The 20,095-nt window shown below is 37.1% G+C and overlaps 1 protein-coding gene across 1 annotated transcript; it reads right to left on the bottom strand.

Moving 5' to 3' along the window:
- Positions 1-2,396: 2,396 nt before the first annotated feature.
- Positions 2,397-6,040, bottom strand: LOC121743717 (endoglucanase 10-like). Its single transcript, XM_042137063.1, has 6 exons — positions 5,554-6,040; positions 4,785-5,068; positions 3,819-4,256; positions 3,526-3,667; positions 3,170-3,336; positions 2,397-2,944 (listed from the first exon to the last, which is right to left on the bottom strand). Exons 1-6 carry the CDS (start codon positions 5,765-5,767, stop codon positions 2,612-2,614), a joined length of 1,578 nt encoding a protein of 525 aa, XP_041992997.1. The 5' UTR covers positions 5,768-6,040; the 3' UTR covers positions 2,397-2,611.
- Between the last annotated feature and the right edge of the window lie 14,055 nt (positions 6,041-20,095).

Here is a 20,095-nt window from a genome sequence, read left to right as displayed (position 1 = left end):
CTCTTACTTTGATTTTACTTCACTGTTGTTCACAAAACAATCACTCTTATTCTGATTTTACTTCACTCTTGTTTACAAAACACATCACTCTTAGCATGATTTACAAGATAAAATGGAGTACACAACACATCATTAACTATAGTAGTAAGACTTACAAGAAAATAAAATAAAATTCAGTGGAATATTTATTTAATCAGAACGTAAGAGTTATAAACTATACTAAAAAAAACAACAAAATCTGTTTCTACTGCCATACACGTTCAAACTGGCAATCTCGGCAAAATCCTTTGCCCCCCAAATCTCCATAGACAGTGTTGAAGAAACGGAGTATCTGCCATCTCCGAATCTAACGCTCAGCGGCAGCATCCTCCTCGATGAGTCTCCGGCGAATCCAAAGCATGAATTCAGCGGCTGAGAGCAATCCGAAAGCGGCGTAGACGAAGGAGGAGGCGGAATCCTGGAGGAAAACCGACAACAGCGGCGTAGACGAAGGAGAACAATGTTTCTTTTTCAAATGAATTGAATTTGCCAATGACGTAACCTAATTTTATATGTGCAAAGACCATAATACCCCTGCCTTGTTATTATTGAGTAAATTTGTGATTGAGGGAGCTAAGATCTCATTAAATTCGAAAATTAATACTAGCCATTGATTTTTTTGATCTTGTGGCTATGATTTGTTCTCTAGTTATTTGGTTAAGAGGTGTTTGCCATAGATCACTACCCTATATATATATATATATATATATATATATATCTTGAGCTCCAACGATAAACGATAACAGTTTTCATTCGTTGCTCTTCCTCTACCTGTATTGTATAAAATTAAATAGTAGGAGTACTATATATAGTTAGAGTAAGGACTGAGTTGTACATCACATTCAAACTAAATTGCACTAGATTATTTTATTTTATCAAATCACACCTTACTGAAACCAATTGATCTTATGCAAATAAGGTTTTCTATCCTTTTAATTGTAGTAGGCCCACTGAGTTACATCAGAAAATCTGATCTATTTAACTGGATCGTATGTTTGGACCTCATTAATTTATTTAGTCTTGTGTTAAATGTGATGGCATCTTGGATATCTGAGGCCACTTCCTCAGTTGATCGTTCGAATACAATATGTTGCATTGCCTCATGTATGAAGATGTCAAGGTCTGGTACGAACGATAATTCAGTTTAAAGTTTAATTTTATGCATTCTTCTTTAAATTATACTAGTATGAAAGAAATTGCCAAAATATGTTAAGTCTCTTTTTATTTGTTAACATTTTTTATTCGTTGATTATTCAAGAAACGTTTTCTTTTTTTGGATTGTCCCATTAAAAATGAAATGTTTCTAAAATGGAAATAACTCTATCTTCACTTTTTCATCTCTCTTACTTTACTCTTTTCATTAACTCACAAAACAACACTACATAAAATCTCGTATTGATTCTCAAATGTTTCATATTTAATGGGACGGAGGGGGTGTTAATACATAGTAAGCCAATTCACCAATATGTTATTTTCCTTCATACCAAAACTATTCCTCTAATAGAAAGACTGAATAGGTAAATTCCATTCAAACTATTAACAACGAATATTTCACTAGACATTAATTCGATTCACAAATATTGTCACTACTTTTTTAATTAAACCAAACCAAAACACGTTTTAAAGTATAAGTCCACTTGTATCTTTTTAGTGGTCAATCCATATTGGAATATACTTTGCCTAGCCATGAAAAGAAAAAAAAGTGTATTGCATATCATCACATGCTCCACATTATTCATTACACAAATATAGCATATGTACAAGTGCACTCACAACACGTGTTGGTAACAAGGATAAGAGAAAGAGTGAGAGTGAAGTGATATGCTATGTCGATATAATGTTTTGGATAAGAACACAAAGTGTGTCCATTTCAAAGTAGGCTCTCCACTTTGCTCGATACTAAAGTAATAATTTGATCATATAGTTGATGCCACGCATGGTTACCACCATATAGATATGTGTTGTGTGTGTGTGTGTGAGTGCAAATGGTGTTGTGGGTTGGGTGGTTGACGAGACCACATGGATAATCTTGCTATAACATGCTACTACCAATATAAACACAAGCCTACAATGTTATCAAAGTGTCTCGTGTCGAACCCGTTGAACAATACTCATATTCGAAGCCAAAAAATAAGGTTTGATCCGGACATTAGACACAAATATCGTCCACTTAGAAGGTCTGAATCGAGTTTTTGTTGAGTCTTGATTCGGTCAAACATTAGACATAGATAACATTAACGTCCAATTAGGTTCGGATATAGGTACTATCCGGTCGGATGATCTTACACAAATTTATGTTTAGAACAATTAGGCTTCATTCAATTCATATTGATTCTTGAACCCAAAATTACTATATGTAGAACCAACTAGCATTCATGTTACTAGCAAATTAAGCATATATGGGGACAAGTTTAAGCACTCGTTTTCCACAAATCATCACATTACTACTACAAAATTTACACTCAATATGGATAGATATATGCATATACAGCATATTCCCTAACAAGCGCACACTAGATATTAAAGAATTTGAGAATGAAATGGTGAAGCAAACGAATGCCGAGCAGTTTGCCTATGTGAAAGATTGAGCGACCGATGATGTAGTCACCAGAGCTGAGAGGAGGCCTACGATGACTGCACTGTTGTAGGTGCTCGGTTCAGTTTGCATCGAGTTGTTTCTTGAATCCACGAATGACTCGTTGAGAAATGGTCCACCGACTAGTGCCCCCATCGCAACATTGGGGTTTGGCTGTTCCGACTCGAGCCATTTGAAACCGTCTTTGCAACCGGTTGTTGCATCAGTCGGGATCGAGGCTCCTCTATGATGGACATATTGGGGATATTTATCCCCATAGCCCACAAGAAAACTCATTTTTAATGGGTTGTTGCCCAATACAAAATCTGCCTGAAAATATCATAAAAAGGTGCATGACATTAGATGGGAAAGAATCAAGATTTATTAACTATGAACACAACACATTATTGTCTTAGTCATATATAGATGGCATTATATTATATGTATAAAGGCATAGTCCCCTTTGAAATTAAATCTTGGCAATCCATCAATCAAACTTTGTAATCTCCCTTCTAACTACGAGTATGAACTTTCGTATAAGGTGGCAAATTGTACCTGAGAGAGTGCGAACTTTCGTAGATCAGACGGCCTAAAATCTCTTCCATTGCAAGATAGTTTTGCCACTCGGGACGAGAGCATGTAATCGCTGTATATGACTGCTAGAAATGCTGAGGCGACAGGATGCTGTAACGCATTCCATTGACTTATCCACACTAAACCACCTGCATATACAAGATTGAAGTTAAACATTATGACCACCTTTTTTATAAGCTCACACAAGTTTGTATGTGCCTGAGATTCAGTAAATGTTAATGATGAAATGACGTTGGAGATGAGGACGAGGTGAAGTTCGAGACTACTAAATTATAGATGTAACTCAAGGCCAAAAACGAGCATATGAGGAAGATTACTGTGTGTTCTGCTAGTGGTAGCAGTTGGCGATTTGGGTAATAGACCACACATTACGGCTTCTGCTGACTCTCTATATTTGTCGAGGACATTGGAATTGGAGACGTCCTTTGAGCCAAAGAAGGAAACTCGGGATAGCAGAACCTGTAGTAAGGTGGAATGTTGTAAAATCAACAATTTAGTAAATAAAGATTAGATAAAGCATGTCACATAAACCATAGATCCTTGTGAGATCATATTCTAAATGAACTGAAAAGCAGAAGAAAAATAATCATCATTGAAATATGAAATGTACCTGAGCTCCAGCAAGCTTGTTATCCCAGCTAAACCAAGTCGGACTCCCCCAATCAGCAAAATCTTCACCATTTTTTCCAGTCACGTATTCCATATATGATTTATCCCGTGTAGCATGAAAGAGCCAACTTGCTGCCCACAAGAGCTCATCACCATAGCCGGTGGAGTTGTAGAAAGTTTGTACTTCAGGAATACTGACGCTATAAGATCCCCTATATTTGTCCGCGAATGTAAATAATTGTTTAGCATGCTTAAGAAGAGTAGCCGAGTACGCAGAGTCACTGCTCCTAAACACCAGAGATGCCGATGCTAGAGCAGCTGCTGTTTCTGCAGCAACATCAGTTCCCGGAGCAGACGTGTTCACCTGTGTGAGGGGCCTTGCCTCTTTCATGTCCTCGGGTCTCTCCCAACAACTATGGTCTGCTTTAGGGCTCCCAACCTGCCAAACCATTTAACATCAAGGAATAATCCTGGTTAGAACCTTCTTCCCCAGAAAATAGTGAAGAACTCAATAAAATAATGAAGGCAAATGCTAGATAGGTATGTCAAATTTGTAACTAAATACGTGTTGCGAAAGCAAGAAAAACACACAAAATGTTAGCCAGTTCCTCACTACTTGACTACGTTTAGGGTGCTGCCAATCCAAGATTTTTTACTACAGCTATCTATAATGACAAAACAGCTCTGATATAGTCCTAATTAGGGTTCTACTTAGGCTCCATAACTCAACACTATAAAAAGGAAAATACTTCAATAACAACAAGAAGACGAAATCTTGGGGGAATTTTTGATGTCGCGGAAAGCTGTCTAATATGCAAAAGCATCTGAAGCAATGAAGCAACATCATTACTCTCAGAAACAACTCGAGATCTGTCAGCATTAGATACATTGCATTGGGCAACGACATATGTAAACCGTAGATATAAGAGGAAACACTGCGTACAGCAGGAAAAAAGTGGAATTTCACCTGAATGTATAACACATTATCAGTAGGATGAGCATTAACGAGGAAGTCTGTGATCCACTTAAGCGAGCCTTGAACGGGTTCCAACTGATCTACAGCCTTCATTTGGTCACCATACTCAAGGATGGCCCATGACAAGACCGTGGCAGTGAAGGCCATTGGAAACCCAAACTTCATATGATCACCGGCATCATACATTCCCTTGGAGAGATCCAATTTCGCCTCACTCCCATCGTCCAAAGCCGAATCACCCCTCCATGTAATTTGATTATCCTCCAGCTTCCCAGCTTAAAATTGAATAGGAAATCACACTATCAACTAAGAATCAACTCAAATCTCATGAAAATATTATATTCCAAACTCCAGCATTATCTTTTCTAGAGCATATGAATCAAACTACTCCAAGTTTCATCATTCTCCAGCCATCAAGTTTCATTTATTAGCTCAAATCTTAAGATGCTCTTCTACTCCAAATCCAACAATATCTTTTCATTAGCATATGAGTCAAATTAGTCCAAACTTCATAGCTTCACAACTGAATAAGAAATCTCCTATCAGCATTACCTCAAACCACAATAAACTATCCATTCCCAATTCCAGCATTTTCTTTTCTTGAGCATATTAATCAAAATAATCCAACTTTATTAATCTTCTTCAACACAAATCTAATCTGAAGCTAAACCGTAGTCATTTTCCCAACAAGCAATCTTAAAAGGCATAAACATGAGATCTGATCCCACACACAAAAAAAACAGAATGCGAGAGAGAGTACCTTTTTGTATGTCGAGAAACTGAGTCGCAACCTTGAGAGCATCAGCATAGTTCTTGGCAATGGCGCCAGGAGGGCCAGGAACAGGGTCAGGCCCAGAATCAGATTTGTGAATCTTGGATCTAACAGTGAAGAAAACTGCCAAAACTACTGCCCCCAACACTATAAACGCCAGAAACCAACCACACCACCCTTTTGAACCACTCTTCTCCCCCATTTTCTTCCAAAGAGAGAGAGATTGAGAGAGCTAAGAAATAAATATATATCTTCCCGAATGCCAAAGACTAGATTTTGACTACACCAAAGTTGTTGGAATTTGAGATATTCGGCAAATATTTGAGAAACGAGTGAAACGAAAATGCCAAGCACTAGATTTCAGCTGAAGGGATCACTATTGAAAAACAGTAAAGTTGGAATCTTGTGAATGAAAACGGTTACAGTAAAGTTGAAAAACAGTAAAGTTTGATAGACTAAATTTGTTGGATCTACCATGGAATTTTAGAGTAAAGGTTACACCACCGACACCCTACAGTTGTAGCGAGCGTTTTTCTCTCTCTTTCGCGCCTATCTATCACGGACTTGTACCTTCGAAAATTGAGTTTTAACAAAAATATTTCTATTAATATAGTTATTCGTTTATTCATAATTTTTACAGAAAATATCTTCCAAAGTTATAACAATTGGATCCCAAAATTCGCATGCAAATGATCTTTTCCTTTTTAATATTAGTATTTCAATTTGTGTATGTACAATGTACCGATTCACAAATAACCAGTTCTTGAATTTTCAATTTGTTGACATCACATAACTAATGTTTTTATATTAAACAAAAGAATTAAAAAATTCCTTAAGTTCTATTTGAACGTTGTTGATGATTACAAGGTTTGATTTGGTCTCTTATGGAAGTGAAAATTTACTTTGGAAAAGTTATTAATTAAATTTCCTGTGGTACTTATCATCAATTAATGAATGAGGAATTTAAAATTTTAATTATGATACTTCTAAAGTTCTAACATCATTCATTTTTGAGTCGGTGAAGAAATTCTTTTAATTATGAATACCATTAAATACGAAACATATTGCATTCTCATAACTCATAAGTTAATATTTTTAAAATAAACCATAATAAGTTAATGTAATTGCTACACTAAAATGTACAAACAGTAAAAGATCATAGTAATTTATACTCCATGTTAATGTGAATGTGAAAAATATTAACCTACAAATCCTAAAAAAAATAGTGTACTGATTTTGTATATAAGGTCATCTTTAACCATTATATTAATTTTAAACTCATTTTTAAGCTTATAATATTAATAATATATTAAAAAGTAATTTTACCGAACTCAAATTTTACGCCATTTTTTAGTGTATATCCCACAAATTTTTGCAATAACTACCCTACACACTTATATTAGTATTGTTCTAAAAAAATGCAAAAATAAATTTAAATTTGTAATACTCCATTGAAGGAATTTTCTATACTCCATCTGATTCCAAAAAGAATTGAAAAAAATAAAAATAAGGGAGTTGGGACGGTGTTTACAAATTGTTGTTCGATTTACACTGGCGCGTGAGTCTCACCCTCCCAAATCAGCTATGTGATTGGGCCGTGATAATTACGTGGTCTAGAGAAAGTGAGAAGGTTAATTTTTGCAATTAGAGTGGTAATTAGTGCAATAGTTAAGGTGTCAGAATCTGATACGAACTGTGATTACGTGATTAGACATATGATTGAGATTGCATCTCTGTCAGTCCATAAATTCTTATAAAGAGAGAAATTATTGTTATGATTTGTTTTTATGTAGTATCGTATTCAAATTAAAAATACATACTGTATTTAATATTTTTGAGTTAGTGTTATTTCTAGGGGTGGGTCGGTACGGTATACCGTACCGACCGTGCCATACCGCATACCGTACCAGAAAGTACGGTATGACAAAATTCAATACCGATACCGTACCGGAAATTCGGTATGATATTTTTTGATACCGTTACCATACCGTTATTACGGTATACCGTACCGTGTTTCGGTATACCGTTTTTTGATTGGTTTCTTGATTTGTTCATTTACTAATTGGTTTCTCGATTGTTAATTATTTTTTGCTATCGGTAATTCGTCCATCACTCTATTCAATTTTATATTTTGGTTAGCATGTTATCAAGTATCATATTATATTTGTTGTTGCCGATGATGTTGATCTTTAAGTATCTTTTAATATATATTTATGGATTATTTTAATTACATATATTCAGAATTTTATCCCATAATCGTGGTTAATGATAAAATGAAGGTACTTATTGATTATTTTTGGCTATTTAGACCAATAGTAGTAATAATTGGTCTTATAAATAAAATCTCCAAATAGATTTACAAGTGTAATGAAATAAAGATTCAATTTTTCCCCCTAGACTTTAATTTCAATCTATCATTATAAACATGCATACAAATTCTCAAAAATATTAACAAGGCACGGTCTTCCTTTGATTTGAATAAATTTTTAAAACACTAGCAAATAATATTTTTTTAATGTGAAAATACTAAAATTCAACATATATCAAAATTTGGCTCATTTGTTGGTTATGATGAGTATATTTTAAAGTTAAGGGTTTAGGATTTAGGTTTCAAGGTTTGGGTTTTTAGTGTATAGGGTCGCTATATTGCAATGAAATGAATCTCGACTAGAAAGTGTCTCACCAGTGCAATATTAAATTATTGCAATGTAAACTTGCTCCTACAGTTATAACTCAACGGTTAATTCATATTTTCACAGATTTAAAATGCTTTTTAATTTTAAGTCTGATATTTTAAAATGCTTTTTAATTTTAAGTCTGATATTTAAATGTCAAGACAATTTATTAAAATGTCAACACAAATATGTGTTGAAATTTTAATGTGATCGTATTGACATTTTTAAGAAAATGTAGCATTTAAACACACTCTTGTATTTATGTGGGGTTAATGTGATTGAAAAAGTATAATCCAAAGTAAGAGGATGCCGAATATTCTTTTGTTTATCATTTCACAACTTTTATTTCGCAAAATGAAATAAATATGAAGAAATTAAAATGACCCGTGCATCGCACGGGCGTGACACTAGTTAGTAATTTAAATTGGACATTTATTTCTCTTTAAGAATTAAGAATGACTGATCAGTATCCTATTTATTCATCCTTCAATTTAAGTAGTATATAAAATAAGATAACATACAATGAATTAAACACTAATTAAACGATTTGATTCATTTTCAGCTGCACATATTTTTAATTGACATTTTATGAAGTGGGACGAAGAATAAAACAAAATTTTTAATTACTTTGTATATTTGGAATATGACATTACACAAAGAATCATATACTAAATGGTGTGAGTTAATACAAATTCTTTCAAATGTGCTCTGTTGAAACATATTCCCGATATCGTATTTCCAATCTTCTTTCGGTGTTATGTGCTATTGTGTTTATTATATTTAATAGGATGAGTTGATAAAAAAATCATTCAGGTTAATTTTGAATTTGTTTGAATAAATTATCATTTGAATGTTTAATTTTATTGTATTAATTGATGTATTAAATTTTTTAATATAATATATATATTACAACATATTTAATATTAATATATATATATATATAATCTATCGGTATACCGGTATACCACGGTATACCGAATCTTCGGTATATACCGAATATTCGCTATACCACGGTATACCGTGGATTCGGTATATACCGGAGTTTCGGTATACCGTGGTATACCGGTATACCGCGGTATAGAAAAATTGATACCGTTACCGTACCGAAACACTGCGGTACGGTATCATACCGTACCGGAAACTGCGGTATACCGAAAAATCGGTATTTTCGGTATTTTTTCGGTACGGTAAGTCCGGTATTACGGTATTTCGGTATAATTTCCCGCCCCTAGTTATTTCAACATTCATGGTAGAATTCGAATAATGAAATCAATTTATATACTTGGATTAAGAGTATCTATGAAATATGACGATCGTTGAAATTTTCGTGTACGGTCTTATATTTTAGTTGCAAATCATATCAAAGATTTTAGTTATGTGTTATGTAGTTAATTATCGCAAAATTAGCATTCACTAATTGTGAATAGTTGCATATCACGATATTAATCAAAGCGACACAATTTTATTTTCTCTAAGTTACTTTTTATCAAGGCTAAAAAGAATTTATTTCAAAAATTTAACAATAATTCTGAAATTCTTAATGCAGTCAAAACGTTGGACAGATTAAGCTGCTAAATTGTTTAAAGTTATTAATGGCATTGAACTATCTCACAAAACCTCTCATAACATTCACGTCAATCTGGTCGTGGATCTTAATTGTATCAAAATCACTTCATACAAATTTCAAATTACAGACAATGGAAGGTGAAAACCCAATATTGGTTATATCAATGTGAGACCACATTTGTAAATTGGAGATCACACGCCTAGACTCTAGGGGTGTGGAAAAGAGACCCAAAATTGGTGCTATGATTGAAAATTCATGAAGTCTGGTCAAATTTCAGTTTATTATTATACATAACTTAAAAATCAGCTAAAAAAATTGAAGTTTAAATTTGATTGCAGTTATCTTATAGCAAAAAAAATCAGTTGTCTACATGTATTAAATATTGTTGATGTTTTTTAATTTAAAATATTGTTTTCTTATGAATAGACAACATTGTTTAACTTACTGAGTTAATTGTGAGTGTGTACACAAGATCAATTAAACAATGATTCTACTTATAATTAGAAGTAGTTATAAGAAATTCAACATTAATAAATACTCTCTCGGTCTCATTAAAAATGAAACGATTTTCTTTTTGGGTTGTCCCATTAAAAATGAAACGTTTCTTAAAATGGAAATAACACCATCTCTACTTTTTCATTCCTCTTACTTTATTCTCTCTTTATTAATTTATAAAACAACATTACATAAAATCACATGTTTAAAAACAAATATTTCATTTCTAATGGGACGGAGGGAAGGTTAGATAAGTGATCAATTTTGTTCTATCAGTAGATGTGTTACTCAAAATATCTCATTGCTCAAGTAACTGTTGTTTAATACACATAGTGTAGTTTTCGGGAATAAAATATCCTGCAAAAAAATTATGGTGATTCAGAACAAAAATAGAGAATTACACATCACTTATCTATGTGCTAACGGACATCTGATGTATAAACTCCATAAGTGTTTGGTCACTTGATTTTGTCTCATCATTTATTTTGTCACATCGACTAAGGTGCTTACTCGATTTTATCACATCGTTAGTATTCTAGATGTCATCTTCCTTGTTACACCAACATTTAATCTAATGTTATATTGGCATTTGTTACTACTTGTTTGTAATGAAACAGATCATTGCACAATTCATATTCACGTTTCAATATATGATAACGCGTAATCATACCTAAATTTTGTAGGAGTAAAAGTTCAAAGTTATGTATGATTAATTTGCGTGATGTCGAAATTCTAATTTTTGTTATGTCCAAACACTAGTAGTAGTTTTTTTATGTTGGAACACTAACTTTTATTTACATGCGGTATTATTTTGTATGAAATGTCCTAATCTTGAGACGACGTATTTAAATATGGTAAGGATCATATATCCCTAAAGTACCGGCAGAATGGCAATTTACAACGTAAAGATAAATTCGGCGCCCGTGAGGGTCGGCAGAGAGATAATCTAGGCGGCTGTGCACGGGGCGTCCCGTCGGTCAAATGTGAAAGAAAAACGCGAGACTCTTTAGGGCTCAAATAATATTGTATTTCTTCATTGAATAAAATGATACTAACAATCTATCCTATTTATAATAGTATACTACTACCCTGACTTATCTAACAAGAAAACAATATATGGAAAGATACTATGAATTAAAAGATTAAATAAAAGATATGGAAGATATGGCATTGATGTCTCGTATCAACTCCCCCACAGTTAAAATCCACCTGACCTCAAGGTGGAAACCATGACACGACGAAGAGTCCCTCCGGGATCAAACACACAAGATTGCCCTCTCTGTTTCAATATTTTCATCGTATTGCTGATTGTGGTCTTCTTCGTAACCGATTTATCCGTCTTGACTCTAATCTCATGCTCAAATAACCTTCTCTTCTCAAATGCAGTAAAGTCATTCCCTTGCTCTATATCTTTTTGATTCCACACATTATTAACTACGATCAACTTCTCTTCCCTCTTCTCCGCACTTTCGTGCAAATCTGTCTCCAACTCCATTCCTCGAGCTTGAGACACCAGCTTGCGGTTGACAAGTAGAGGCCGATAATGGAGCTTTCACGGATAGCGGTAGCAAGGGCTGACACGGTCTCGGTGCGGCGTCGAGCAGTAGCTCAATAGTAGATGTTGTACTTGGCTGCTTTAGCGGAAGATCTGATCGTAGCGGTGGTGGCGGTGCAGCAACAGCAGGTGGTGGCACTGCTGAGCAACGGTGACTTGGCAGTGGCTGCTGGTCGAGCACGAGCTGCGTTTGTGTTGGCGTATTGGAGCTTGGGAACGTGAAGGGTTGGTTCCGGTTTTGGGGCTGCTGGTAGTTTCGCTGCCAGCCAGTATACACGCATTGTGGCGGCGATGCTGAATCACTAGGAAGAAAGCCCTGGGGCCGGAAAGAGGGGTGCTTCGTGTGTTTTGACGCGGGAGAATCCAATGTTCCACAAGGTGGCGGACCGTAACAGTTCTGGAACCGACTGTGGTGGTGGTTCCGGCAGCGGAGGAGCTCGAATCTCTCCCACACGGCGAGCGGATGTTCGGGAGGACGGATCCCAGCAAGTCGGGAGACGCCTGGGCCGTCTGGAATCGAAGTCCACATAATGATGTTGTCCATATGTTGCTTTTGATTCTTGCAATTTTGTCACACGTCGGTCGATTGCTTCCCAACGTGATTCCAACCTAGTGATAGCGACATCCAATTGATCGAACAATTGTTCATAATGCCCTATTCCGGTGTAGTGCGGTGGTTGAATTCTGTGTGGTAGCGCTGTCCGGAAGGAGAAGTCAGGATCGGGCAGTGGCTGTGTATGGTTGTGATTGAATTGGCGATGATGATAGTTGGAGTAGTTGGATGACATGATGGTGGCCTGACTTCGACGCGGTGATCGGGAATCCTTCCCGTCGGGCGTTGCAGAAGTAGATTTGTCCGGCTGCTAGAGCTCAGCGGACAGGCGGGGCTCGACAACCAAAGTAGTGCTGTGCGCGGAATATTTTCCATCGGGCAGCGGTGTAGCTTCGGTTCGAGATAGTGGGAGGATGAGATCACGATGAAAGCACCAGTTGTTAAGGATCATATATCCCTACCGTACCGACAGAACGGAAATTACAACGTAAAGATAAATCTGGCGCCCGTGAGGGTCGGTGGACAGATAATCTGGGCGGCAGTGCGCGGGGCTTCCCGTCGGGCAGCGGCGTCAGATGTGAAAGAAAAACGTGACTCTTTAGGGCTCACATAATATTGTATTTCTTCATTGAATAAAATGATACTAACAATCTATCCTATTTATAATAGTATACTACTACCCTAACTTATCTAACAAAAAAACAATATATGGAAAGATATTATGAATTAAAAGATTAAATAAAAGATATGGAAGATATGACATTGATGTCTTGTATCAAAATACCTCAGGAAATAACTTTGAATTTGAAGTACAAAATCTGGCTATGATCACTACTAGTTTCATACTAAAACAGAAATATGAATCTTGCAATGATCTATCTCATTACAAACAAGGAATAAATACTCAATATAATGATAGATAAATCATTAGCTTAATAAGGAAGGCCATGTCTCGAGAAGCTCACGATGAGACCAATCAAGTGAGCACCTTAAACAATGTAAAAAAGATCGAGCAAAGGATATGACAAAATCGAATACTAATAGTTATACATCCATGATCCACCACCACACCATATATAAATGAGGTGTAATATATTCCACACTAATCGAAATTAAGAGCAAATCCTTTGCAATAAATGAATATGATAATTCAATTAAAACGATGAAGAGAAAGGAAACAACAGTCATTAGAATTTTTATTTAGTTGACGATTAATTTGGGTTGGGCCCTAATTAGACAGTAAATGAATTCCATGTGGAAGCCCATTAGTTACTATTTCGTTGTCACATTCTCATTTTTCAAAGGGCTAATTAATTATTCAATTTTCCTCTCACTGAAAACCTAAATTCTTCATTTTGATACTATGATCTGAATTGAATCTCTACTGCGTCCCAATTCAACTGTTAGCTCTCCCATTGTTTTTCCGATCAGGTGAATTTTCTTCCCTCCAGACCTTCTTTGCTTGTTGAATTTCCACATTTTGGTTACTGCTCGTGCCTATTTTCAGCGAAATGTCGTTTATTTTTTAATTGCAATTGATTTTTAAAGTTTGGGTGTTTGGTTTGGGAATCTATGATTCAGGGTGTATGGTTGCAACACAAATTTTGATTTCAATCGCTTTTTAACAAAAATCTGAAAATTTGTTTAACCTATAAGATTAAATTGGATTAACAAAATGTGTGGGTGAGATTTATTCTCTAGTTATACACTTAAAATTAGTTAGACCTTGATTACTTTTATATATATATATATATATATATATATATATATAGGTGTGCGATCAAATACCAACTGTTTACAGTAATAACTAATAACTAAATATCAATTTTGTATGTTAAAAATATCAACATAAAGACGTAAATTTATCAATCTTTCTTGTGTTGATAAATTATGTCTTTGTATTGATATTTAAATTTACATGTTGTATTGATATAATTATGTCTTTGTGTTGATAATTTTAATACACAAAATTGAAAGTTATTAGTTATTACTGTAAATTAGTTAGCACGCTAACGCAACCCGGGTTTTGATCTATGCTAAACTAGATTTAAATACAGAAACACGGAACAATATCATACGTAGGGCACTTTTAGGTCATAGTTAGTTAATTTTTAGGTCATGCTAACAAAGCATGACCTAAAATGATCTTAGCATGGCATTAAACCCAAATATTATAATATGACCTAAAATTACTTAATTATGACCTTCCGTGTTTTTGGTTAATTATTGACCATTAGATCATCTAATCCTAGGGCCAAGATTTGGGCTGCATTTCTGGATTTAAATGCATTTTTATTTTGACCATCTCCCTATATATTTATGTATATATATATATATATATATATATATGTGTGTGTGTGTGTGTGTGTGTGTGTGTGTGTGTAATAATCAATCGGTATACCGGTATACCACGGCATACCGGTATGCAAGCGTCGATATAGATCGAAGATTCGATATGCCGGTATACCGAAGAGATATAAGAAATCTAATACCGTTACCGTACCGAATCTTTCGGTACGGTATGATATCGTACCGAAAACTACGGTATACCGAAAAATTGGTATTTTTGGTAGGGTAAATCCGGTATTCCGGTATAATTTCCCACCCCTAGTGTCGCTTACCAATCATTGCTCAGTAGTAGGGGCACCCGCAACGCGTCTCGCGGGTGTCCCTTATCTCATCCCTCCGAGACGCGTTGCAGCGTCCCGTCTCGTCCCCAGCCCGCCGAGACGCCCGTCCCTCCGAGACGGCGCACGAGCTGTCTCGCCACGCGCTTGCGCGACGTGGCGCGCTCCGACGCCATGCGTGACGCCCACTCGCCGACCCGCAAGTGGGCTTCGTCACGCTGATGCAATAAATCATTTTTTAAAAAAATGAATTTAATAAAAAATTAAAAACGGTCATATGACCGTTCAACTGTCATTTTCCTTTTTTTAATTTTTTTATTTTTTTACTCTATAAATACTCCTATTTCATCCTCATTACACACAAACACACATCTATTCTTCTCAAATTACCTCCATTTCCTCTCCAATTTTCATCTCAAACCATCTCTTTTATTCTTCTACCAAAGTTAATAAATTCATGGATCCATCTAAGCAAATGCATCAAATAATGGAAGAATCACTTGAAGAAGATCGACGTAGGGAGGCGGAGGAAGCCGCGCCGCCCCAAAGATGATCCCAGACTTACATCCATCGTAACCGGGAGGAAGCCGCCGCAAGGTTAGTACGCGACTACTTTTGTGATAACCCGGTATGGGGAGATACCTACTTCCGTCGCCGTTTCCGCATGCGGCGACTGCTATTTCTCCATATCGCAAATACATTGGCAGCCCGGGAAGAGTTATTCCAAGAAGGGTTCGACGTCGTTGGCCGTCCCAGCCACACGACGCTGCAGAAATGTACTGCAGCAATCCGTCAGCTTGCGACTGGACAAACGGCGGATTTGTTCGACGAATACCTCCACATTGGAGAAAGCACTAGGAGAATGTGCTTGATGCAATTCTGCAAAGGCATCCGTGCAGCCTTCACCGACGAATTTCTCCGGAAGGCAAGCACGGCAGATTGTCAGTTTCTGCTCCACCTTCACGAAGAACCGCACGAATTCCCCGGGATGCTTGGCAGCGTCGATTGCATGCATTGGCAATGGAAGAATTGCCCTGTGGCGTGGAGGGGGTCATACACGAGCGGCCTCAAAAGCACCTACCCCACCGTTATACTCGAGGCCGTTGCCGACTACCGGCTATGGATTTGGCATGCGTACTTTGTGGTCCCCGGATCGAACAACGACGTCAACTTGCTCAACCAATCCGACCTATTCGCCGAAGTTTTGGATGGTAAAGCGTCGGCCATCAACTTCATCGCTACAACCGGCGGTATAAAATGGGGTACTATCTTGCCGACGGCATCTACCCGAAGTGGCCAACCTTCTTGAAGACGTTCAACAGGCCGGTGAACGAAAAACAGACTCTTTTTGCGCAGAAGCAGGAGGCTGCTCGCAAGGATGTGGAGAGGGCGTTCGGGGTTCTGCAAGCGCGCTTCAACATTATCAAAGCCCCGGCTCGTACGTGGTTCATGGAGAGTATGGTCGACATCATGTATACGTGCATAATCTTGCACAACATGATTGTCGCCGACGAAGGACCTGAGGCGGGAAATTGGTTCGACCCTGAAACCCCCGGAAGCTCTACCGCAAGTAGTTCGCCTCACAGTGGAGTGCACCCGTCTTTGCAAGATCGATTGTCTATTCGGGCAAGGAAGCGTGATTCTACCGCCCACGCCCAACTCCAAGATGATCTAATGGAACACATTTGGGTAAAATTTGGCGGAAGAAATTAAATTATGTATTTTTAATTTTTTAGGATTTTTAATTATGTTTTTTTTTTAATTTTTTAAGAATTTTAGTTGTAATTTTATTTTATTTAATGAAATGTGTTTTTATTAATTTAATTTGTTGGAAATAAAAATAAAAAATGAAATTGAATGAATAGTAAGTTAAGAGACTGATAAGAGATGGAGGGTTGGAGGTTCTGTCTCTTAGAGCATCTGTAACGCGGCGGGCCGGGCCGCAAGTCGCGAGTCCCGGCCCGTCCCATGCGTTACACGGAGGAGAGTCAAGGCCCAGGCCGGTCCCGGGGCCGCGTTCCCAGCGTGGTGAGCGTCCCGCGTCCCGGCCTGGGACGGCGTTGCACGGTGACGGGCCGCAACTGGCGAGTCCCGACCCAGAGTTACACGCTCCTCGGGCCGGGCCGCAACCGATTTTTATTTTTATTTTTTTAAATTCGAAATTTTTTTCTATAAATACGTTGTCACCGATCCGCCCGTGCAGGGCCTTCCTCCCGATATCCGCAATGTCATGACCCGTTCAGCTGCGATGCGCCAAGGGGAACAACATACTCGCCTCCAAGCCGATCTAATCGAAGAAATTTGGACTCGCACCAACGTTTTCCAGCATTGACGTTATGTTTTTATGTATTTTATTTTCAGTTTAAAAATTTATATTTTGTAATTTTGCAGTATTCGGTGAAATTAAATTTTCCGTGTTATAAATTTCCGGCGTTTTTTATTTTACGTTCAAAATAGGTTGGAGTTGTGAATAATGTCATTTATTAGTTGTGGCCTGCAGGGTTACAGCAGTTGGGGCCTGGGCCACAACTGTAGAGGAATGATGACGTGGAGGGGACTTGGGGTTGGAAATGGGGACAGGGTTATTGATGTCCTTAGTTAAGAGATGAAGTGAAAAGTACAATGTGGCTCATGAATAGTTAAGGGATGAGACGGTTAAGAGACGAATAAGAGACAGCGTTGCGGATGGCCTAAGAGCATCCACAACCGTGCTCTTACCAGCGGCACGGTTGTGGGCCCGACCCCACTTTTTCTGCCTGCTCTCTGGCAAGAGCACAACACCCACAGCTGTGCTCTTCCGCAAGGACGAGCACAATTAATTTAAAATTCAATTACACAAAAACATTTCCATAATACTAAAATTCATTAAAAAACCACAATAAATATTACAAATTACAAATAAAATAAAAAAGACATAATTAAAATCCTAAAAATTAAAAATTACATAATTAAAATCCTAAAAATAAAAAATTACATGATTATTGGCTAATATTACCCGAGGAAGACTACGCATCCGGCGGCACCAACCCCAATTATTTTTTGAGACCCAATATCATGTCCTCGTGCGTTTGAAGTTGCGTGGGGGTCGCAGTTGACCTATCGGCCATATTGAGTTGGGCCAAAAGGGCCCACAACGAGTTGTTCGGGGGTGGAGGTGGAACATAGGGTGCGGGTTTGTGCCAACTGCCGCATCTTCGGAGATTTCGAAGTACGCCTTGAACAATTTATCCATCTCCGCCGGAGTGTACGGTGTGCGGACACCGGCGCGAGTAGGAGGAGTCGGAGTTTGGGAAGGGGCGGTCGACCTAGGCTCCGGTGTCCACCCGTATCGCCCTTCGGAGGCACCTTGGTCGTCGATTGGGTATGGCCGGTAGCCACCCGGAACGACCGAATCTTGGGTGAGAGGAGGGGCCGAATATTCCGTTTCCGGACTAGGAAACGGTTGTCCCCCGAACCATTGGGGGTTTCAACCGTGAGAGGGCGGGTTGTTATCGCCTTGGCCGGACATTGTTAGGGTATGAGAGAATGAAGATGAAAATGGATATGGGAGAATGAAGATGAGAATGAATATTGGAGAATGAAGATGAGAATTGTGTAGTTTGATGTGAATTTTTGGGTGTGAAAGTGGAGGTATTTATAGATGAAAGTGTGTATTTTTGGGGGGAAAAAATAAAAAAAATAAAAAAGTGTAAAAAACGGTAATAAACGGTTATAATTATTTTGGGAAGTGATTTTTTTTTTATTTTTTATCAGTTTTTAATTAAAAAAACCGATTTTAAATAAAAAAATTTTTTGAAGGCAAAGGCTATGCCGTTGCCCAATCTCGTGCCGCCACGTCAGCTGCTCGCTGGCGCAGACGGCGGTGGCGACCGTCGCCACAGTTGCGGATGCTCTAAATTAGTCCGCAGGAGTATTTGATTTTTGAACTATTGAGCTATAGTAAATTGATTGAATTTTATGATTCTGAATGTGGGCATAAATTTCCTACTTTTGTCCCTCAATTAAATAATCATCAGATTCTGACGGCGTAAATGCTTTTAATTCGTACTGAAATAAGGGTTCGTACATAAAGTAGAGATCATGTTTCTTTCACGATATTAAAATATATCGATAATTTTAAAGTCAGTGGACCCATACGAGCCTTTCAATATGTGAGCTCATGCTCATCCATGTATTTTGGATTGGTCATGTCACATAATTATAAAGTTTAACAGTGTATAGATGCGTAAACAATTATTTCATTTTAAATAAATCAAATTTTTAGTTAAAAATAATAAAAAAGTTATTCCATTTGTTCATAGAAAACTAATCTAATTTAGTTCTTCTACTAAAATTAGTCTCAATCTATATATGATATTCTTATCTGTATAATGAGGCAAGTCCTATTAATGATACCTTAACAAAATTTTATCTTGTCTCTCCTTTTTAATTTACAAGTTTTATCTAAAGTCTAAACACACCATCAAGACAATTTTTCGTTCTGACCCGTTAGCACAAAATTTGTTGGCCTAATAATCTTTATTATGTAGAGTTTAATGGAAATTCAAAAAGTATTACTATTGAGGATTTCTCATGATAGTTTTATGGGTGCAGTACGTATTTATTTACTTCTTCTTATAAACATGAGACCTTTACATTTTTGTTTGACCCATAAAAATATGAGGATTTTCATTCATGGAAAGTTGTCCCAAACTTATTACTCATACTGTTGGGATTTACGCACACAAGGCTTTCACACACTCAAGAAGATCACACACACACTCACTGTTGTATGAGATCACACAATGCAGAAACACACACACTCACACTTTGAGTATTGAAGATGATAATCTTGGAGAGAAACTGGAAAACTCTTTATTGATTAAAACTACTCTAAACTACATACACGGATTTGAGCTATTTAAAGCTCTACAAACAAGTAGCAACTGCTACTAACTAACTACAAGAAGAATCAAGAAAACAAGAAGAATAACCGCTACACCTCGGCTAACTAACTGCTTCTTCCTTCTCGGCTCAGACCGAACTGGTTGCTTCTTCCTTCTCGGCTCAATACCGAAC

Source organism: Salvia splendens, chromosome 8, assembly GCF_004379255.2.
Source record: "Salvia splendens isolate huo1 chromosome 8, SspV2, whole genome shotgun sequence".
Taxonomy (NCBI): Eukaryota; Viridiplantae; Streptophyta; class Magnoliopsida; order Lamiales; family Lamiaceae; genus Salvia; species Salvia splendens.
This window is presented reverse-complemented; position numbering and strand designations above follow the sequence as displayed.

Bases quoted from the DNA above. Each gene is read 5' to 3' on its own strand.
- LOC121743717 (XM_042137063.1), bottom strand. From the start codon at position 5,767: ATGGGGGAGAAGAGTGGTTCAAAAGGGTGGTGTGGTTGGTTTCTGGCG. The intron at 5,069-5,553 runs GTACTCTCTCTC...TTCAATTTTAAG, and splicing joins GTTTCTCGACATACAAAAAG to CTGGGAAGCTGGAGGATAAT. The intron at 2,945-3,169 runs GTACAATTTGCC...TGATATTTTCAG, and splicing joins GAAAGTTCGCACTCTCTCAG to GCAGATTTTGTATTGGGCAA.